Genomic DNA, 20,811 nt, shown 5'->3' on the forward strand with positions numbered 1-20,811 from the left:
AAGTTAGATTTTAGCCTTCAGGAAAGAGATGCCAAGGAAAAGGATGGAGCGTAGAGAATTCATTTTCCAAAGGAAGAAGACACACGATGAATGGCCAGGAGGAGTAGAAACAAGCAAAAGAAAAAAAAGGAAGGGTAGGATAATACACGTGGCTTAGTATCCGATGTCACGCAGATTGCTGCGTGGTTTACGGCGGGCGCGGAGGTACTTCTTCCAGCTGCGCACGTACCACTCCGCCTCAGTCGAGTTCGTCGCTTCCACTAGAAAAGCGTGTGTGGGAGAGATGATGCACACCAGCTTCGATGCATCGCGGAATCGCTCCCGCTGCACACGGTTCAGGAGAATGAGTGGCTCTTCGTTGCCACGCGTGACACGATCCACATCGGTCATTCGAATGGCGCGGCAGTGATCCTCGCCAAAGAAGTGCTTGGCGCGCTCATAACTCCGCACACCGATGGGCATGGACGGCATCGAAAAAGAACCGGGGCTGCGGTGGTTGTGGAGAGCCGCATGCTCCTTCAGCAGCTTCGCATCCGCCACACATTCCTTGAAGCGACCCGCAGGCACGGTCACGACGCAGTCTTCGTCGGTGGTGACAAACACGTAGGTGGCCGTGCTGTCGTCGTGCGGCACAGCAGAGGCAGGCGTGCCATTACTCCCTGCAGACGACGTCTGCACTGGGTACTTCAGAAATAGGTGCGGTGTTGCGATGACGGAAAGCAGCGGCGAAACGTCAAACGCGCTGGGGCGACGGAGGGGGGAGGCGGAGCGGCTGCGGAGAAGGCGGCTGCTGCTGCTGCTGGGTTTCGCGGTGAGCGCGTTGGGGCTCCGGCGGCGGTGCGGCCGACGCCCATCACGTCGAGCCGGTGAAGACGGTGAAGAAGAATGACGCCATCTGCTGCCGCCCGAGTCGTGGTAGGGGTGAAGCAGCGAGCCCGTGTTCTCTCCGCGACTGTAGGGTAACGGACTGCTGTAGGCAAGCCGCGGCGTGTATGAAGGCGCCACGCCATGGCCGTACCAGCTCAAAGGACGCACAGTGGAGTTGGAGAGAGGGCGTGTGTTCAGGTGGCATGCAGCCAGCGCCGGCGGTGAGGTGCTGCGGGCGCGCGGTACTGCGGCAGTGTCGATGTGGATGGGCTCGTACAGGAGAGAGTCTCTCGCCGTCGTTGTTGCTCGGAGAGCACTCGTTGCCTTCCATGCAGGCACCGAAAGCGAATTGTTTTGTTCAGGCAGTGGAGACGCGGAGTGTCCCTTCACATCCATTTGAAGCTCCGTCGGCTCCAGATAGCGTCGTGACTCTGACGCCGCAGTGGCGGCATCGGCAAAGACGTTTCCGTCCGCTGTAAAGAACGGAGCCGCCTCGCTGCGAACAGCATCTATCGCTACTCGAGGAGGGGGTGTTGGCTGTTCCTCTGTTGCGGAGGGATTCGACAGGGTGGCCGAGAAGGATTCCTTTCGCGTATAGGGCAGCTGCGCAGACTTCGTCTGTGCGGCTAATGTTGATGACGTTGATCGTGATGGTGGCGGCTCGCTACCTCTTCGTGGAGTGGCCGTTGTCCACCTCGCCGCTGCCGCTTCCTCCTCCCTGTTCTCATCTTCCACAAGCGAATTGAGTGGAGGTGCCACCACTGGTTTGGCAGGCCCAGGCACAGCAGTCACCGGAGCTGCTGTTCTTGTCTGCGTCGCCTCGCTGCGGGTCGCACGTAGCACGACCAGCGGAGGTCCCGGTGCCCGTGAAGGCGGGAGCACCGCAGCACCCGCAGAAGCAGAAGTAGCCGCTGCGGGGTTTACTTGGCGGTGGCGGCGACGGTGAAAGTGGCGCTGCTTCTTGGCCGCCGCAGCGTCGGCCTCCGCCGTTGCTGCCAAGGCATGTAAAGAGGATGTTGCCGTCAATGTGTCAATGGTGGAGGCGCTGAGAGACGCCGCAGTAGAGGAAGAGGGAGGTGCACTCGTGGCTGGTTGGCGGAGAATTTGCGAAGTGATCTGCGACGAAGGAGTCGAAAATGGTGGCGGTGGCGGTGGTGTTCTTGGTGGCTGTGCCGAGAGATGCAGCGAGGGCCGCACCGCAGACAGCGTAGAGGGGGGCGTGGGAGAGAGTAAAAGATGCTTCAGCTCCGACACGTCGTTGATATCCCGTGACGGCGGCGCTGATGATCTCCAAGTCGACTCGTCGTTAACGTCCTCAGCGCGTGGTTTTGGTGCGTCCTCACTTTGGGTGCCGCTGTCCCTCCGTTGCCGCCACGGTTCGTCATCCTTACCACCGTCAGAACTGTTTCGACTCCGTACAACGCCCTCACCCAACCCGCTGTTGGACGTTGCGTCGACGGTGCTGTTGTCGACGGTGCCATTGTTGTACGTGAGACGGTGCAGCACCCGCCACCACTCGTCGCACGCCGTCGCCGACGACGCTGTCAGAAAAAGAAGGCGGTGCGAGCCTGGAGATCCCAGTTGCTGACGAAGTCGCAGCTGTCGCGGCCCCACCTTTTCCACGCGTACGATAGAAGACACGCGCGCGTACACGAGCGGTTCCGCTGCCGCTGTCGTCGAGGCGGACTCGCTGCCGGTGAGCACGGTGGGGGTGAGTTCGGTGTACAGCGCGGGATAGAAGTGAGACTGCTCAACGGTGCTGGAGGACGATGCTGTGCCGCCCGAGACGGCAGGTGGCAGTATCACGGTCCAATCCATGGCGCCGCTAAGCCCGGAGAGCGACCAGTCATCCAGGTGCACCGTCATGATGGCGGATTCGTGTTGTTCCTCTATAGTAAATTCAATAAGAGCTGGAAGAATGTCGAGTAAAGGGGAGTATATGGAGAAACAGAAGAGGTGATTGGTGCCGAATAAACTCTATTTGATTCGGGTGGCAATGCTGGCACACGAAGAGGGTGTTCGCTATGTGTCGTTCCTCTCCCACATGCCTCTTATGCATCTCAGGGGCACCGTCGCTTCGCAGGTGCCTTTCGCAGTGTGCCGTGGTGGGTTCTCATCGGATAAATAAGAAACAAAGGAAGGTGGGAAGAGAGGGGGTTCAGAGGTGGAGAGAAGGCACATTGAGAGGATGGAGGGAGTAAGACGATCACACGAACCGAAGAAGCAACAGTTAGTGATCTCCACCAAGCGAGAAAACAACAGTCGTGTGCTTCTTTAGTGTTTGCTACACAGAAAGCAGGCAAAGTCTAGGGGTGGAATGCCAGGAAACAAAAAGTGTCGTGCCATCCAGGTTGCCAAAGCGACTACTAGAAGGAAAAAAATGATCTGTTTCCGTTCTTGTGAATTATATATGTGAAGTTGACACACGCACACACGCATACACACGAGTTTTTGTTTCACAATGGGTTATCGCTAAAATGCGGCCGCTGGAAAGAGGAGCCAATCGCAGTTGTAAAAAAAAAAAAGCGTTCGCATAGCATTTGTGTGATTGTTGTGGTGCTCGATGCGAACTTCCTTCATCAGCAGCGCAGGTACGTCGCCTGCATTCGCCCAAGCTCGCCGAGTTCGGCGGTGTAGTGCACCTCCAGCCCCTCACGCAGTGGACTCACCTGCAACAGCGCCTCGTCCACAAAAATGCGATCTTGCCGGCGGTTAGTGCCAAACGGCTGAATGAAAGCATGCCGTGCGCGCACCTCACATACCGTGCCCTTCGCATCGGCGACATTGGGAATGTGATTCTGGCAAAGTGGGCAGCGTGCCTCGATGTAGACCAAACCGCACAGGTGGCACCTCGCCGGCGTGAAGGGGATCTCGTCATCGCGAGACGCCGTTGACCGCTGCATCTCCGCATCTGCCGCGGAGAGGTTTGGCTCGCCTTCTCCTCCTCTCGTCTTGTTCGCCATCGTACCCTCTTGCTCACCTGTGTCGTTTGCACGCTCGGGGAAAGTAGAAAGCAGCGCTGCGCTCCAACCGCTCCGCTCCAATCCGCAGTGCATGCAGTAGCGCTCAAAATGCACGTTCGCGCGGTGGCAGTCGTGACACTCCCAGCAGGTCGACACAAGGGAGTCTTGCACCACCGGTCGCAGGGCGAGGCAGCCGGCACACACGTAGCGGCCCACATCGTCGTTGTCGTTGACGATGCCGCACTCCTCACAGGTCCAGCGTCCACCGTCTTCGCGAAACGGGCAAAGCTCTGCGGGGTGCGTCCCCAGGCACAAGTGGCACAGCTCCTCCGCAGTAAAGTGCGTGTCGGCGGCGTACCGACCCACCGCGGCATCGCGGCACCCGGTCGCCGCCAAGCCGCACCGCGTGTCGACGTGCAAGAGGATACTCTTCAACAGGGCAGAGAGGCGCCGAGCAGCGAGAGAGAAGGGCACGTGTGACCGCAGCCCGTTCAGTGAGCGACCGAGCACCGTCGCCACGTCCATGCGCATGGGCAGCCACGCCGCGGCACCCAAACCGCTATCCGTGTTTGTCCATTCATGCAAAAGGTGTGCGAGCGTTTTCTCAAACGTGGGACGGCGTTGCAGAAAAGTGGCTTGGGTGCCTGCGTTGGTCGTGGTGAGAGCAGAGCGGGGAGAAGGGGGGACAGCGGCGCCGCGGCTCTCAGCACCCTCCACCGCATGCCGCGCCGTTTGCGCGCACCACCCGTCAATCACTTCACACGTGTGCCGCACCGTTACCGCGCTCCACCACACAACGTCGGAGACGGCCGCAGCACCGAGGTGGTCGTGTCGGTGGTGGGCCGGCTGTAGCACAGGTTCCACGTAGGCAGCACAGTGCGGGCACACCGCCGTCCCAGCGTACGGCGAAAGCAGCGGCTCTCCGCACTGTCCACAGGCACGTGGTCGCAGGACACATCGCCCTCGTTCTTCGCACGGCGCCCCGCAGCTGTCACAGCACGCAGGAAGCAGTGAGGCGTCCTCTTTCCAAGGCTGGGTGTGTTGGCAGTGAAAGCACCAATGAGAGATGTTAGACGCCTCGCTCTTTCCTCCATTCGCACATGAATTCAACGATGCTTCCGTAGAGATGGGAAGAGAAGCCGATGGTGCCCGTACCGCTACTGCTGCTGCTGTATCTTCTTCTTCGCGACCGAAAGGGTCATCGCTTCCTCCGCAAGCGGAGCACACCACCGTGAAAGGATTTGCCTCCTCGTGCTGGCAGTGACGACACACCCGTCGCACCTCGATCGACTCGCGGCACAGGGCGTGCGGGAGGCACTCTACCTGCGGACAAGACGGACAAATGCGTTCCAGCGTGCTGCGGCGCTGCTGGCAGCCCGCGCAGACCCACACAGCGCTGTGGCATGCGGCGTAATCCATCTTAAAACGGCCACAGGCGTGGCACACGCCAACCGCAGCCGCATAAGCCGCCTCTTTGCGCTTTTGGCGCGACACCTCGTCTTTTGCCCATTTGTCGCTGGGAGTGGTCGGATCCGCCGTGTGGCAGTCACAGAAGCTTTTCCGCAGACACACCGGACCCGACTCGTTTGTACGACACGCACCCTCGCGGAAGCGCGGGCCCGTCGGTTGCCCGCAGCGGAAACACAGCAACGTCTGCTTTGCCGGGTTACGAGCTCCGCAATCACGGCACTGCCACGCCTTGCGCGCCACGGCGCTAGCCAAGTCAGCCGTGGAGAGCAATGCCGTCCCACAGCTCAGACACTGCCGCAGACGCTCGTCTTGCGCGTACCCGCACGTGCCGCACAAAACGTGGCTGTACCGCAGAGCTGAGCAGAGGCAGTAGTTGTAGCGGTCACTATTGTGGCGGCCACAGGCAGCACACTTCCACAACTGGCATGACGGACTAAGCCGGGCGTCGCGGTGCCAGATGGCATCGCTGTCGACGTGCCACAGCACTGCCAGATGATCAAAGACGGCGGCACGGCAGAAGTCACGCGCGTAGCACAGGGCGTAGTAATGCAGAAAGGGAACGTTTTGCGTCGAGGCGTCCACCCTGCACAGCAGCTCCTGCAAACACAGACTTTGGTCCATCCAAGCGCGAAAGGCCAAGACAAGTGCGGCGGTGAGCGACGTTGCGTAGCTGTCCACGTGCAGGGCCGTCTCCACCAGTTCGAGAATCATGTCGGCGTTGAGCTCGTCGCCGACGTAGAGGAGAGCAGCGCGGACGACGGGAATGACGCGGTCCAGCACCTCGTGCGGCGTGGCCGTGTACGGGGGTGATGCAGTGTCGACGGTTTTCTTTCCATGCAGAACAGGCGGCTGCTTGTGCACCGCGTGGTGGAGGTCGCGAATGCGGTCGCACACACCCGCCAGGACGAGCTCGACGTAGTGGCTGGCGAAGAGCGCGCCGTTGTGGAAATCGATCAGCGCGACGTAGAGCGCGTCCACCTGCGCCGCGGTGCCCCTCTCGCCGACGAGACGGCTCACCGCCTCCATGCACTGCACCACGGTCGGCGGAACAAAAACCCACCCCTCCGGGCGTGAGAGGCCGAGCTCGGCCAGCGCCGCCACCGCCGCCTCCGCGTTGCGCAGAAGCACACACGACATCACCGAGTGTGGCGTTTCGCGGAGCGCCGACGTTTGGCCAGGTAACCTGCAGGCGTAAAAAGCGCGCACGTCGGCGGCGTAGCCCAGAACGTTGAGCACGGCATTTACATGCACGAGACCGCCTTCGATCTGCTTGAGCTCGCGACCACTTTCCAGTAGAGTCCTACGCGCATGCAGCAGCGGCTCCACTGTCGTGCGCGGCGCCACAAACAAATCCTGTGTTTCTTGGAAGGTGAACGGTCGTGCTGCTGCCGCTGTTGCTGCGAGTGCCGCTACATAGACGGAGAGCGACACGCCTCGCTGCCCTACGTGTGGCACACACATGCCGCAGTTGGAGAGAAACCGCAGGGCCACAGGAACAGAGGCGAGGCCCTCCTCTACAAAGTACCGATACGCAGCTACCAAGGCAGGAAAGGCGGCTCCCTTTAGTACGGCCATTGTGAGTACCGCGCAGTCGTGCCGCGTGTGTTCGTCCGTAGACGGAGGAAACTGACACTGAAAGCACAGTTGCAGGCGATGACGCTGTGCGGGGTTGAGTCCAGCGGAGTCGTTGCCCTGTCGTTTGGCACTGCCGTTGCCGGTGGTCATCGACGTCGTCAGGAGTGGCAGAACGCGCTGAAGACAGACTTTCACGGCCGAAGCGCTCAAGCACGGGTGCCAGTGTCGTGACCCGTGGAAGCTCTCTGCTACCTGAGAACAGTGCTGCAGTGGTGCCTCCGTCGGCGACCCCACCGCGCTGAGGTGGCTCATAAGCGAAGAAGGCGTCAGACTCCCAAAGGAAGACCTGCACACTTGCAGTGCCTCCAAAAACGCACCCAACAACGTGTCCGAGGTACTCTCCAACAAGGTCCGCACAGTGGACTCGACATGAGCAGCAGAAGGCGCGTCAGCAAGCTGTGCCCAATGCGCAAAGAGGGACTGCATCATAACGACCACACCGCGTTCGTTTTCCGCATCGGTGCTCGTCAACAGCTGACAGAAGCACTGCACAAAATCTGCCTCGGGCAACGAAGTGCCGTGGCGGGTCAAGGCGTCGCACAAGATTTCCACAAGAGGGAGCACAAAGCGACTCCACGAAGCATCTTCGTCCGTGACTGCGCCGGGAACACTGGCGCTTGACGCACCATGGATATCGCTCGACAGCCAAGTTATCTCGTTCGCCGCCGAGGCGGAAGATATCGCTTTTGCTTGAGAAGCCAGCGCCTCGGCGACGCAGAAAGACAGAGCTGTGGAGTACAGAAGGGGGCAGGCGGCCAAGACGCGACTGCGGCGGAGGCGTGAACTCAGGGCCGCGACAGCTAAGAAAGCGGACGAGGAAGACCCTACCGTTGCTTTCTCTGCCCCCGACTTCACTGCGGCCGCGTCAAACGCTTCGTCGCGGCTGGGGCGGTGCTGCGGCGGTGCTGATGATCGAGGCAGCGCCAGGAAACGAGGAGCGGCAGAGGAGGCACGAGGGAGGCGACGCAGCGCGACAAACGTCCGCGATTGCCTAGCAGGCGGAAACAGGTGTGTTAAAGAGCAGGAGGAGATGTGTAGTGAACGTTTACGAGTGACTCGGCTTGGCTGGAAATGAGCCCGGTGAGCTCCGCACTCCAGCATTTTTATGGATCGCAGAGCAGGAAGTCTGTCGGCATGGTGAGGCGTTTGAATTGGCCAGGGTGAACGTAGTGCGGCGATAGATCGGGTGTCCAATCTGGGCTTCATTGTCGGCACTTGCGCATAATGGTGTGCGTGCGTGTGTGTTGCGATGTTGCCTGCTAGATAAGAAAGGGGCGAAGTATGCGAAGGAGGTACCGCACCTCGCATAGGCAGCTCTGACGGTGCTAAAACGTTTGCAATGGATGATTAATAGAGATCAGAAAACGTCGTAGGGGTCGGGAAGAGAAAAGAATGAGAAAGGGAGAAATCTGAGTTGGCGTTTGATGGAGCGTCGAACGCATCACACATTGCCGCGCGTTTGACTTCACGCATATGGAATTGCTCAAATAGCAAAGCTCCTGGGATAAAAAAAAAACTAAAAAAAGAAACAGGAAAGCTTCCATATTCGTTTTCTCTAAAGCAACTTCAAAAACAGGTGCGTCTTCATCTCATTTTAATCATGGCTAGCCGGAGACGCTGAGAGGAGAAGAGTGACGAGGTTGTTGTCGTCGTCAATACGACACCACAGCGGCCTTAGACGTGTCTCTCAGATATATTTTTGTGTGTATGTTGTTGTTGCATTTGTTGTGTAGATTTTTGCGTGCCACGGCGAAAGTTCACTCGGTACTACTAAAACAAAACAAACAGAGCTACACATTCACATCGCGCCAGGTGCCGAAGAGGAAACAAGAAGCAAAAATGGCCGAAAGAAAATGAACAGCGATGTCACTGTGCAGGGTCGGAAGAACCACAAAAAAAAGGACTAGTGCAAGGAAAGGCGAGACACGCCCCAGAGGGCGCAGGCGGAACGCTGAACTACAAGTTGCACCTGGTCGAAAAACTGAGAGTGCCGCCGCCCGCCTCACCTCACCTCACCTCACCAGCAACATCAACTCCAAGGCCTCCTTCAGCGACAACGAGAAGATAAAAGCGTCCTTCACGCAGTTTCGACGGAAAGCAGGGAAGAAAAGGTATTTCTCCACTTTCTGTTTACCTTCTCTTGTGTTGGTGTGCCTGACTGTTTACACGGAAACGGGGCGCTTGTCCTCTGTCAGCGGGAACCCGGGAACCATATCGTGCACAATCTCGTCCGGGATGATCTTGTGGCCGAACGCGCTCGTCATCGAACCCTTCTCCCAGTTCGTCGGCGAGAACTCAGCGCGCATGAGAGAGCGGTTGGGCTCGCGCCACATCACCGGGTTCGCCGGGTCCTTCTCATCCCACCCGCTAAGTCGCTGCGAGGTCGCGAGGCTCCAGTAGTAGGACGGCATGTAGTAGGGGATGCCCAGGTACAGAATGCTAGGAAAAAACTTTTTGTCCTCGGCGGTGTAGTCCTTCGTCAACTCCATGAACTTACTCTTGAGGAGCTGCAGCCTGTACGTCTCGTGGGCCCGGCACACCATCCACGCCTCCTCGAACTCGTGGCAGTTCGCCGTGCCCCACGTCACGGGCTTCAGGTTGCGCATGCATCGATTAAACGGAATCCAGCGGTGCACACACTGGTCGCGGTAGATAATCGGGATTTGGTTCAGCTCCATGAAGTCGCGGGACACCGTCATGGGACGGCGTTGATGTCCACGATCGGCACCGTAGGGGTCCAGCTTGTTCCACAGCAGCGGGTTGTCATAGGGTCCCAGGTTGATCGGCGGCATTGCGTCGCCGGGCTTCGCTGTGGCCAGATCATTGAGATACTCCGTCATTGTCTAGAAAAAAAAATAGTAACAAGCAGAAAAATAGAAGAAAAAAAACAGGAGAAAACAAAGTAAACCGATAAAGCGCAGATAGAACGAGAAAAAGATCCCGTCGAATCACGGGGGATGCTACAACTTATCCTACGTACTTCCTCTCCCTTTTTTTGTGTGTGTGTTTGGCTTACGGTGGATCCGTGAATGTGGACAGATGAAGCCGGAACGTTTTCAGCAGCGAGCTTGCAACGCTTATGTCTTGCTCGTTGATGCACAGAAGAGCCGCACTGCTATCGCGATATAACGGCACCCTACTTGGGGAAAAAAAAACTACAAGGTGAAAAGGTAAAGCCTATTGTGTGTGCTACCACACCGCCCAGTGAGCAGGTCCAAAGCGCCTATTCCGTTTTCCGATGACTCTGCGGGCGACAGCTGCTTCAACAGATTATTTTTCTTCTTTTTTGAAATGCACGCGCTGCCCATAAGAAGAGAGCAAGGAAACAAAACGAAGTCGGCCGAGGAAAGACAATCGCCAGTGACGATGATGGGGAGAAAAAAAAACATCGAGTTCCATTTTGAGGGCCTTGTCCTTTACGCATCTCATGGAGAGAGTCGAGAATGTAGGAACGGAAACCGCACGACAACATAGAGACCGCTGGCGTGTATGAGAGTGTCTCACCTGTTTACATCGCCGAGTAGAAATCTCCATACCCCCCTCGCTTTCTACAGCGGTTTTTGTTTCGTTCTCGGCGAAGTAGAAATGCGGTTTGTTGTCCCGCTTTGTTGTTATGCTCCCTTGACTGAGTTTCTGGCAATAAGTACTTTCTTTTGCCCTCTTTGCAGCTACAAGGCGCATCTGCGAGTGTTGTCCATGGGAGAAAAACAACACCATGCAGGTCTTGACAAAGATAAACTGAAGACGAATCGCAAAGGTGAAGGCCCATGACCACAACGAGAAAAGAGGAAAAGAAGAAGAGCAGTCTTTGTTTATTCCACCCGTACGAAGAGCGCAGGCTCGGCTTTCCTTTTCCCGCGCCGTTCGATTATGGTTTAACGCACATTCCAACAAGAACAAATGACTGGTTATCCTCACCTTCGTCACTCTCTTACTTTTTTTTATCGTGTCGTCTGCGAGCAACATGAACATTTCTCCTCAAAAAAAACGTTAGGTTTTCGAATTAAAGTGGGCGAGTCACTGAGGCACCTCAAACTCCTGTGCAGGTGCGCAGAGACGCATCGAAGCCTTTTGAAATTCACTTTCTGCCTTTTGCCTTTGGTGGTGAGCCGAGGCGTTTCGCTTCAGACCCACCAGCCGACAAGGAGGAAGGGGGGGGGGGAGTGAGGGAGATAGTATACCTTATACATTTGACGCTAACAGTTTTACAATACCGTTTTATATGTAGTTGATTTGCTGTTACTGTATTGTAGCGCAGCGCGTGCGGGAGAAGAAAGAAAGACGTTTTCAAAATGAATATACGTGCACCGGCTTTTAAAGAAGAGTTTAATTAAGGTGTGTTTGCCTTTTTGATGGATTACGACGGGTTTCGGCGCTTCCCTCTTCCCCTGCCATTCACGTTCCCTTCCTTCACCACCGTCCACACCGCCATCTTCGCGGAACTCAACATTTCCACTACACCGAAGTGTTGACGAAAGCCGAAAACAACCACGGCACGGTTCAAAAGGAGACAAACGAACAGAGACAAGAGAAGGAAATGTTTTTTTTCTCCCTTTGTAGTCGTGTGAGAAGAAACATCAATTTCGCAAGAAAGAAAAAAACAGCAAATTCTTACTTGCTAATTACTCCCGTTTTGAATTCAGCAACGTGAAAAAGAAAGCCAAATAAAATCAAATAAATGTCGAGACGCGTAACAAAGGAGAAGTGTGAGCTTGAGGAAACGGCGCGTTCACCTTCACGCACCTTTGCTCCTCCATAAAATGCTTTTCCCCCCTCTTCTGTATTCATCTACCTCGCACTTTATTGCGTCGTTACAGCGAAGATGCTTTGCCTGACCAGAGAGAAACAGTGAAGCCACCGTCGCACAGCTCTACTGGGTACGCCTCCGGAGTCAGACCGAACTTCGCCTTGAAGCCGGCCTGCACGTTCCTCAGGACACGGTCCACGGCGCTCTTTTTAAGGAGCAGCAGAATGCACCCGCCAAAGCCGCCGCCCATCAAGCGTCCACCAGCCACGCCCTCCTCCTTGTTGATCGCCTCCTGGATGAAGTTGAGCTCCGGCGTAGATATGCGCAAGGCATCGCGCTGGCCCTCGTGGGTCGCGTTAAGCAGCTCGCCGGCCCGCTTGTAGCGCTCTGCAGGGGAGAGCGGGCAAGAGGGCTCCGATAGGTTAATGAAGTCGATTGTGCGGATCTGCTCGGCGACGTTGAAGACGCCACGGGCGTACTGTGACGGGGTCATGGCGGCCTTGCAATCGGCCACAAACTGCACCGGATCGCCGGTGGTGAACTTGGTTGGGTTGCGGGCGATGTGGCAGAACTTGAAGGGCTTGCCGCCTAGCTTCGTCTTGCTGACCGCCAACTCAGCTCCCTCAATGTCGCTGCGGATGGCGTTATAGCCGTTGCCGTGGTCGCCGGCCGTCAGCTCGTGCTTCACCATCGAGTTGATCAGCAGGAAACACGCGTCAGGTCCGGTGATGTTGCCGATCTCGTGGTTCTTGAAAGTCAGAGTGTCGCAGTCGAGCGCCATAAACTTGTCCTTGGTGGCGTGCACGCAGGAGAACTGGTCCATGATGCCGACATTCACCCCGCAGTACTTCGTCTCGATGAGCAGGGCCTGCTTCGTGAGCTTGATTTTGTCCTCGCGGCTGCCACGATGCAGCTCGGGGTAGTGGTGCGGATGCGTCTGCGGGGCGGCCTTGTAGGTGGCCAGCGCGACGCTGCGGATGGCCATGAGGAGGGCCACGTCGTACGAGGCAGAGGCGCTCATGCCGGAGCCCATCGGCAGCGTGCCATGGGAGATGAGGCACATGCCCTGCAGTTCCGCGTCATCCAGATCCTTCTTGAGATCGTTCAGCATAATGCATGCCGCGCCGCGCGCAAAGGTTGACCAGTCCTTGTTCTGCGAACCCTCCGCGATGGAGGCGAGCTCGTAGTACTGGCCCTTCGTTGTCGCAAAGCGCAGCTTCGCGTCCTTGTACTTGGCCACGCGGCCAACAAGAATGTGGCAGCCCTCGCGCAGGCCACCGGGGCAGACGTAACCGCCCATGTAATCGGCGTGCTCGCCGTAGAAGTTTACGCGACCCGGGGCGAAGGTGAAAAGGAGCCACTCCACCTCGCTCGGCTCCGTCTTGAAAACCTCCAAAAACTTCGGCTTCATCAGCGCCAGGGTGGCGTCGATGCGGCTGTCAGGGTAAGACGCGGGCATCGTGTTGAAGAGAGGAAAATAAAAGAAAGAGAGGTTTTTTTTTTTTTGAGGGGTGCTGTGTGATTGGTGTGTGAGTGAGCGACAACTAAAGGAAGTGAGGTTCGTGCTGTATGCGTGATGCAAGTAGCTGAGAAAAAGAGTGTATAGAGGGAGGGGAGGGAAGGGAGGAATAAAGAAAAGAAATGCTACGGTGTCACGTGGCAGTTGGGCAGGAACAGCACCAACAACAGAAAGAGATCAACGAATGCGTGAACGAGGGAATAACAAGGCGGAAATGCAAACGCGACTGTCACCTTTGGAAACACCACCGCAACTGATAGTGTTTCCTCTCTCTAGCAGCGTACCGCGGAACAGGCACGGCTGCGGAAAGCAACGTGTGTGCGGAAGTGTTAATCAGCTTTTTCTTCTTCTTCTCCAATGAACGACGGTGTGGCTCTACAGTCCGGAACGGTGCCCCACTGCCTGGCGATCCTCCCTGCGCCTCTTTTCCTTCCGCAGTCTTCGCTGAGCACCTTCAATTTGGAAAAGAAGCGAGAGAAAAAAAAAAGCGGCCTCTCTTCACCGATACTAGAGAGTGACTTTAGCTGCAATAAGTGGGTTGTGGCGTGAAAAGAATAGCCTCAAAGGAAGAACCCAAATGCAAGAAGAAGGAAAAAAATATATGTTTCACTTGTGCAATGGATCCCAACACCGTCAGAGCTTTGCGATCTTGGTTTCTCTGCACTAAATAATGTGATCAACGACCATATTCATATCTCTTTTACAGTTCTAACAGTGGAAATATTTTACAGTTCTTTTTCTGATCAATGAGCAGATCCGGTTACATCGCAAATCCGCCCACTGTCGCCGTGCCTCCTCAGACTGGCGCACAATGTCAAACTAACGCTTTGAAAGGCAGCAGCAAAAATATAATAATAATAAAAATGAGGGCGAGAGAAAGGAAAGAAAAGAAGTCACAGTTCTTGGTGGGGTAGACTCGGAGCCGCGTCTGTGTTATCTTTACCTTCCCGTACTGTTATACCTGTACAAAACCCCTCTCTCGAGGAAAGGAGAGACAAAATAAAAACAGTAGTCGTGCCCTCGTCAATATTTAAATTAAAGCGGTCATTTCCCTGGACCTAATCCATGTTTTCGGCTAGTATTTGAAAAAAGAAATGAGCAGCATCTTACAGATGGCTCTGAGCACGCTGGTTGATGTACTTCTGTATCGTGCTGCGCAGTTTCAGCACGCTCTCGCGGCGGTTTTTTGCCTTGTACACGGCGCGGCCCGGTACAATCGCGTTTGCGCCCGCCTCTGCGCACAAGTTGATGGTCTCCAGTGTGATGGAGCCATCGACCTGTATAGTCAGGTGGGGGTACCGTTTGCGCAACACGCGCACCTTCTCGACCGCATCCGGTTGAAAATTCTGCCCTGCAAAGCCGCTCTTCACCATCATGACGAGCGCCACATCCGCCTCGCCAGAGTCTAGCACGGGGAAGAGGGCCTCAACCGGGGTGTCGACGCACAAGGCCACACCAGCCATAATGCCAGCCTGGTGGATCTGGCGGCACACACCGATGGGGTCCTCGGTGGTCTCCACGTGGAAGGCGAAGTTCGACGCGCCTGCCTTTGCAAACGGCTCCACCCACATCGATGGGTTGTTCGCGATGAAGTGCACATCGAGAAAGGCGTGCGGCAGGTGGTGGCGCAGGTCGCTCACCGTCTTGGGGCAGAAGCTGAAATTCGGGGCGAAGTGGCCATCAACAATGTCCACGTGGATCCACTCCACGGAGCCACCTTCAGGGGACAGCACGTGCAGCGTTTCCTCCAGCAGCCGCGTCTGGTCCGCCACCATCAGCGAGGGCGAGATGATGGGGACAATCGGCTGCTTCTTGTTGCGGCCATTGAGGAAGGTTTTCTTGTTCTGGTGATCGAACATGGTTGAGGATGTAGCGGTTGGGTTTTTCTTTTTGTTCGGTGGTAATAAGTATATCGTACCGTTACAAGCAAAACTGATAAGCTGTGATTCGAAAGATTGTCCCGACCAAAAAGAAAAGAACTTAACGAGGAATAGTAAGAAGTACACGAAAGAGAGACAATAGAGGTAAAAAAAAAAGAATTACAACCCTACCAAGAACCTGAGAATAGTGGAGTTGAAAAGCGCTAGCAATACTCGTAGACCGCGAACGACCGAAAAATTGCAGAACGAACACACACTCACACACATAAACAAACAAACAAACAAACACACAAAGTCAGCTTCTGCGGAAGAAGGCAAAAACGGGTAAAAGAAAAAAAAAGGAGATTCAACAATTTTCCGGACTTCGAAGGGGAAAGCAAAGGGTGAGATGCGAGTACGCAACCGCGAAAACTGCTTATAAGAGAATAACTGCGCAGTGAGACTGAAAGGGGAGAGGAGAAGGATGAGGACGAAGAAACGTTGACGTTGCCGGTTAAAAATGGCGCACATCGTAACGTGCGTGTTGTAGCCATAGCAAACGTTGAGGTGAGCGGAGGTGCAACCGATAATAATAATAATAATAAAGAGGAGGGGAAGAAAAAGACGAAGTTTACATCGCTCGCTGCATGAAATGTGCAACGTTAAGCGCTGTCGAAGGCGCTCTGGACCAGGGCAACAAGCGGAGGAACACTATCATCCGTCAGAATAAGTTAATGATTGCTCTCCTTTTGCACCTTGTGCACGCCCCTGCAAGAAGGGTTGTCTGATTCCTTTGCCGGCGTGGGTGCCTTTAGAACTACCCAGAGTGCGAGCGTGATAAAAATTTGATGCGTAGTTTACTAGATCATAGGCTTTTCTTTTTCCTCTTCGTCTACAAATGTCGAACGAGGACTTCTTTGTTGGAATGAAAGCTCATCCATCTCTTCGTTCTAACCCTTCCTTTTTCTGTTGTATAACGTATTGAGCTGCCTCGTCAGATACGTTATTCTTTTTCCCTTTCTCTTTCCCTCTCTCCCTTTACTCTGGCTACAAGCAGCATGCTGACCACGCGTGGACCGTCGATGCAGCCCGCAACGAATACTGTCTTGACAGCAGCAACGTCATCATGAAACAGAAGAAGAAAAAAAAAAACGATCTACCAGAAAAAAAAACGACTGCCTTGGCCTAGTAGGTCAGAATGGTAGAAAAGAAAAAAGTCTGCAAAAACAGAAGAGAAAAACAGCACACATACACAGAAGAAAAACAGTAATAATAATAATAATAATTAAGCCAAGAGGTAAAAGGAAAGGAAAAAAAAAACGACTTGACACTCATCCGCGCGGGAAGAACAGCACGGAGAGTGAAAAGAGCCGCGCATCAAGTGCGGTGGATCCGTCGCCTTCGTGAGAAAAAAAAAACCCCACAGCTACAAACAACGAAAAGGGAAAGTCATCATCGAGCAACACTACAACTGTGAATGATAAACATCGCTAGAAAAAGACATATCAAACTAGAGCATTGGCCTCTTCTCAACGCTTCCCGAACACATATATAGATAAATAAATAAATCACCACCACGAAGACTCTTTCTTCTCAACCCCGTCTCCTTTTGTTCATTTTGGTAGGAGCATAACTAGTTTAAAAATAAACATATTAGTCTTCTTTCTTTCGTCTGTCGCGCTGGCTCGTGCTACCTTGTGGTCTGTTAAACTTATCATCACCATTGCGTTTTCTTTATTGTTACCTTCTTGATAAATACCTTAGGAATATATAACTTTTGACAGTTTGGCAGCCTTGTTTTTGGTGGTGTGGGAGAGGGGGTGGGGGGAGAAAAACAGAGGCACAAACAAAAACACACTTACAACAGGATAACCAAAATAAAAAACAGAGGAGAACAGGAGGTTGACGGCGCGCACTCACTCACTCACTCGCACAAATACATGTGCGCGTGTGTCACCACTGTCGGTTCCGCTAACGCATCCCATTACCGCATTGAACGCTGGCGTCTACAGGACGCTCATCATGAAGCCGGGAACGGAGGCGACTAGGCCGATAATTCCCTGCGGTGTGTTGGGCACAATGCATAGCGGCGGCGCGAAGGCGGTGATGATGTCGACGATGTTGCCGGAATTGAAGGCGGCGCACATGTGCGACGGGCCCGCCGGGACAGAGTTCTTCATCAGGGTGTAGCAGAACGTGCTCTGCAGCACGCTATCCGCCACGCTCAGCACCCGGCGCTTCTGATCCTTGACCTTGTCCGCGTCCTGCGCGTCCTTGGCGGCGTCGAAGGTGCTCTGCTTTAGCAGGAGGTAGTTCATGAGCAGGCGGGCGATGTTCGACCAGAAGAGGAAGACAAAGCGAATGCGGTTGAACTTCTTGCCCAGCACAGGATCCACCATGCCGCACTTGGAACCCATCACGACCTCCTCGCCGATCAGGAAGACGGTGAAGAAGGCGGTGGAGATGGTCTTGCAGATGCCCACCCACGGGTTGGGGTTGCTCTTGATGACGGCGCGGATCCCGCTGGGAGTCAGCGCAGGGCCCACGACGAACCACTGCGAGAAGCGCGTCATGCTACGGTAGTGCGCGGCGAGGTGGAGAACGGTGTTGAAGTGTGCGGACAGGTTGGGGCAGCCGGCGACCGCGGCAGGATCCATCAGGGCCATCGCGGTGAACTGCACGACCGACATCACGCGGTCGCGGTTCGACACGTTGCCGACGTAGTCGTTGAAGGCGTTGACCTTCTTCACAATGCTGCCATTGGACATCTTTGCTAATGGAAAGAAGTAAAGACAGTTCTTTAAAAATGAAAGAAAGAGAGCGTTACCCGGTTGGTGAGCGAATTGTCCTAAAGACAGTAAGCGAGTGGCAGCGACGAAGGAAAAAAGAAGAAAGGGAAGCGGATGAAAAGCGATACCTTTGGTGGCATGCCATCGTGTACGTGAGCGTAAATGTGATGGAATGAACACAACAACGTTGGTCGGCGACAAAAGCGCGTCGAGCAAGAAAGCAAAAAAAAAGACAGGCAAACAACAGCATCATAGGCAGAGAGAGAAAAAGGGAAGAAAAGAGGAAGGGAAAGTTATGAAAAAGGAAATACTCCGGTTTTGATCAACAAATCAAGGCGACTGTTGGTCTGACAGAGCAGAACGTGCGCAGGCTGCGGCATGTAAAAGTCACGATTCCGTGTGAAAGCTGACTTGATCCAGCCTCTCTTCTTTTTTTTGCTTGCCTCCCACCCCCCAAGTCAGCGCCTTCTCCGCGTGCAGCGTTGTTCACGCAGAAAGGCAAAATCATAATCAGCAGCGCAATACCGAGGAACTGCGTTCACAAAACAACGCAACACAAGAAGGCACACGAGCCAAGTGATCGCGCGCGTTAGCCCTGTCCGGTGCCGTCACACTACAAGTGTGTTTCTTCGTGTATCTATCTTTTCCGCTTGTTTGTTTCATTATTACTTTTTTGGTTTTTTTTTGCTGTTCTGAAAGCGTCACCCGTTACAAATCTTTTTTTATCATTTCTCTTCACGCTGAAGACGATCAGCATCGTGCGGAATCGAGTGAGAAAAAAAAAAGAAAGAGAACAAAATGGGGTCTTAGGTATCACAAGCCTATCCTCATTCTCTTCTCTCCGCAACACTACGCGCTGGTTTGCACGCACAGCGTGTGTTGTAAACTCAAGATGAAAAACTCACAAAAACTCTTTTTTTGAGTTTGCTGCGTTTTTTTTTTTCTTTTGGTGAGGGCTGCAGCACCACGTCATGCACGACCTGTTTATTGGCACGCTCAAGTTGCTTTGAAATTAGTCCAGCAAAAAAAAAAGAAAGTTACGATCATTTTTGTGTATAATCAACAGAATTAAAAACAAGGTGCCGCCCAAAAACATCTCAACGTTCGATCTCTTGGTGGTCCACTTTAGTCAGCGTGTTGCGCCACCTTCGTCTTTCCTTCTTTCGATTGATCTCACACAACACGCAGGCCTCAAAAAAAGAAAAAAGGGAAGAAGAAAGTCAACATCTGTTGGACGATAAAAGAAGAAAAGAGAGGTCAAAAAAGAAAATTGACGTGTGCGCAAAGAAAACGCATAAGACCTCCGACGTGCTGAATAATGTAAAGGACGGAAAAAAAAATATCTGCTGATGTAGAAGAGAGAGAGAAAAGGAAGAAGAAAACAAAAGTAGTTAACGTTTTCAAGGAAGGGAGCAACACGGCTTCTTTTTTCTTTTTTGCGGGGTGTGTGTGCGTGTGTGTGTTGCACTAGAGTTAATTCGACAACCTGACAGAAGAGCAATGACATAGCAATGAAAAGCGCAGAAAGAAAAAGGAAAAGCGGGACCTCGGAAGGTGAGGGGGGAAAACACAAAACAGATCCGTCACAACTCGAGGTCACGCCGCTTTTGCGCACACTCTTCCGCAGTCTGCGATGAAAACGTGGAGGGACACGCATTTGCATAAAACAGCGCCATTCACGGAATGACACGGCATACGCTCCGCGTCCCGTCGCTCCATGTTGCGCCGCAGGCAGAACCAGAGAAAAGATGAGGGGAAAAAGAAAAAACGAAACACACGCACCAGGAGCAAAAGAAAGAAAACCGAACTTCAAACCACTATGGAATGATGGGAGGTGCGCACAGGAGAAAAAATAATAAAGTTGAATAATAGCTTGTGTCACGTGCCCTGTTCAACCCCGTTCGTGCTACAGCTCGTCCTCTTCTTCTTCCTTCTCAGTGGACTCGGTAGCTCTCTATCTCCGCTGTGTTGGTTCTTTTCTTCATCTCTTCTGAAGCTTCTTCCTTTTGCATTGTCGTTAGGTATTTTTTTGTTGTTTGTTGTGATGGTAGAAGACTAACAAGCATGTCTATGAGAACGCGCTTGGCGGCAGTGGCGTTGTCGAGGAAGTCTTAGTAGAAGTCGCAGATGGAAGCAATCAGGCCGAGCAGACCACGAATGCTGTCGTTGAGGGGCAGGTGCTTCGGCGCGATCAGCTGCAGTGCCTTGTGCAGCGGCACCAGCGGGCCGCTCACGTTCTCCAGCAGCTGCGGGCCGCCCTTCGGGATGCACGTCATGGAGAAGATGAAGAAGCAGCCGAGCTTCACCGTCGTGATGATGTGGCGCTTCTGCTCCTCCGGCGTGTTCTTCTTCTTCGCCAGCACGTACGCCTCGCGGATGAGGCCGGTCAGCAGCACATAGAACCAGCAGGTGACGGCGCAGCCACCGAGACGGGCGATGGACTTCGGGTAGACGCCGTGGCTGGCCAGCACGGCCGAGTTCTCAAAGAGGCAGTAGAAGACGTGGAAGAAGTGGCCGAGCTGGTCCACGCGGTCGATCAACACATCACCCGACGGCTTCGCGAGCCCCTCCAGCGTCGGCTTCGACAGCGCGTTGAAGAGGAGCGCCAGACGAGTAATCGCACGGTAGCCATCCGCCATGGCGGACAGGTTGCCGAGGGACTTGCTCAGGGAGGCGCAGCCGGCATCGCTGGCGGGGCCAGTGAGGGCCAGGGGCAGGAACTGCACGATGGCCATGACCTTATCGCGGTCGCCGGTGTTGTTCAAGTACGCGGAGATTTGAGCGGACATTGTGAATAAAAGAAAAGAGGAGGAGGGTTTTAGTGGGCTTTTTGTTGGAAGGCTGAGGAGAGCGAGGTGAAGGCTGAAAGACTATTTGTGTGAAAGCGGTGGGTATTGGCGCGTGAAAGATAACACAATGAAACAGAAGGAGGAGGAGGAGAGATGCGAAGAACAACAAAGAC

General features: G+C 54.4%; 7 protein-coding genes across 11 annotated transcripts; all 7 read right to left on the minus strand.

The window, feature by feature from the left end:
* Positions 1–153: 153 nt before the first annotated feature.
* ABB37_00598 (hypothetical protein) lies at positions 154–2,980 on the minus strand (the record flags this gene model as incomplete). Of its 2 annotated transcripts, none has more annotated exons than XM_015796861.1 (1): positions 154–2,980. In XM_015796861.1, exon 1 carries the CDS (start codon positions 2,731–2,733, stop codon positions 154–156), a length of 2,580 nt encoding a protein of 859 aa, XP_015664869.1. In that variant the 5' UTR covers positions 2,734–2,980. The 2 variants fall into 2 exon arrangements, with proteins under 2 accessions (XP_015664869.1, XP_015664868.1); XM_015796860.1 differs by having other exon boundaries at positions 154–2,955.
* Positions 2,981–3,446: 466 nt separating this feature from the next.
* On the minus strand, positions 3,447–8,261 carry ABB37_00599 (hypothetical protein; the record flags this gene model as incomplete). 2 transcript variants are annotated; one of them, XM_015796863.1, is made up of 1 exon in its annotated part: positions 3,447–8,261. In XM_015796863.1, the coding sequence occupies exon 1, from the start codon at positions 7,362–7,364 to the stop codon at positions 3,447–3,449; it is 3,918 nt and encodes a 1,305-aa protein (XP_015664871.1). In that variant the 5' UTR covers positions 7,365–8,261. The 2 variants fall into 2 exon arrangements, with proteins under 2 accessions (XP_015664871.1, XP_015664870.1); XM_015796862.1 differs by having other exon boundaries at positions 3,447–8,252.
* Positions 8,262–9,097: 836 nt separating this feature from the next.
* On the minus strand, positions 9,098–10,236 carry ABB37_00600 (putative mitochondrial hypothetical protein; the record flags this gene model as incomplete). The annotated part of the gene is made up of 1 exon (XM_015796864.1): positions 9,098–10,236. Exon 1 carries the CDS (start codon positions 9,773–9,775, stop codon positions 9,098–9,100), a length of 678 nt encoding a protein of 225 aa, XP_015664872.1. The 5' UTR covers positions 9,776–10,236.
* Positions 10,237–11,746: 1,510 nt separating this feature from the next.
* On the minus strand, positions 11,747–13,269 carry ABB37_00601 (putative galactokinase; the record flags this gene model as incomplete). The annotated part of the gene is made up of 1 exon (XM_015796865.1): positions 11,747–13,269. The coding sequence occupies exon 1, from the start codon at positions 13,139–13,141 to the stop codon at positions 11,747–11,749; it is 1,395 nt and encodes a 464-aa protein (XP_015664873.1). The 5' UTR covers positions 13,142–13,269.
* Positions 13,270–13,653: 384 nt separating this feature from the next.
* ABB37_00602 (putative ribulose-phosphate 3-epimerase) lies at positions 13,654–15,524 on the minus strand. Of its 2 annotated transcripts, none has more exons than XM_015796867.1 (1): positions 13,654–15,524. In XM_015796867.1, the coding sequence occupies exon 1, from the start codon at positions 15,058–15,060 to the stop codon at positions 14,308–14,310; it is 753 nt and encodes a 250-aa protein (XP_015664875.1). In that variant the 5' UTR covers positions 15,061–15,524; the 3' UTR covers positions 13,654–14,307. The 2 variants fall into 2 exon arrangements, with proteins under 2 accessions (XP_015664875.1, XP_015664874.1); XM_015796866.1 differs by having other exon boundaries at positions 13,654–15,511.
* Positions 15,525–17,066: 1,542 nt separating this feature from the next.
* Positions 17,067–17,978, minus strand: ABB37_00603 (putative mitochondrial Gim5A protein,glycosomal membrane protein (gim5A); the record flags this gene model as incomplete). Of its 2 annotated transcripts, none has more annotated exons than XM_015796869.1 (1): positions 17,067–17,978. In XM_015796869.1, the coding sequence occupies exon 1, from the start codon at positions 17,826–17,828 to the stop codon at positions 17,067–17,069; it is 762 nt and encodes a 253-aa protein (XP_015664877.1). In that variant the 5' UTR covers positions 17,829–17,978. The 2 variants fall into 2 exon arrangements, with proteins under 2 accessions (XP_015664877.1, XP_015664876.1); XM_015796868.1 differs by having other exon boundaries at positions 17,067–17,909.
* A 1,982-nt stretch (positions 17,979–19,960) lies between these two features.
* Positions 19,961–20,720, minus strand: ABB37_00604 (putative Gim5a protein; the record flags this gene model as incomplete). Its single annotated transcript, XM_015796870.1, has 1 exon — positions 19,961–20,720. Exon 1 carries the CDS (start codon positions 20,636–20,638, stop codon positions 19,961–19,963), a length of 678 nt encoding a protein of 225 aa, XP_015664878.1. The 5' UTR covers positions 20,639–20,720.
* Positions 20,721–20,811: the final 91 nt, after the last annotated feature.

The sequence above is a fragment of the Leptomonas pyrrhocoris genome, assembly GCF_001293395.1.
Source record: "Leptomonas pyrrhocoris isolate H10 chromosome Unknown, whole genome shotgun sequence".
NCBI classification, from domain to species: domain Eukaryota; phylum Euglenozoa; class Kinetoplastea; order Trypanosomatida; family Trypanosomatidae; genus Leptomonas; species Leptomonas pyrrhocoris.

What these genes read in the sequence shown, in the direction of transcription:
- ABB37_00602 (XM_015796867.1), bottom strand. Translation starts at nt 15,060, where the DNA reads ATGTTCGATCACCAGAACAAGAAAACCTTCCTCAATGGCCGCAACAAG.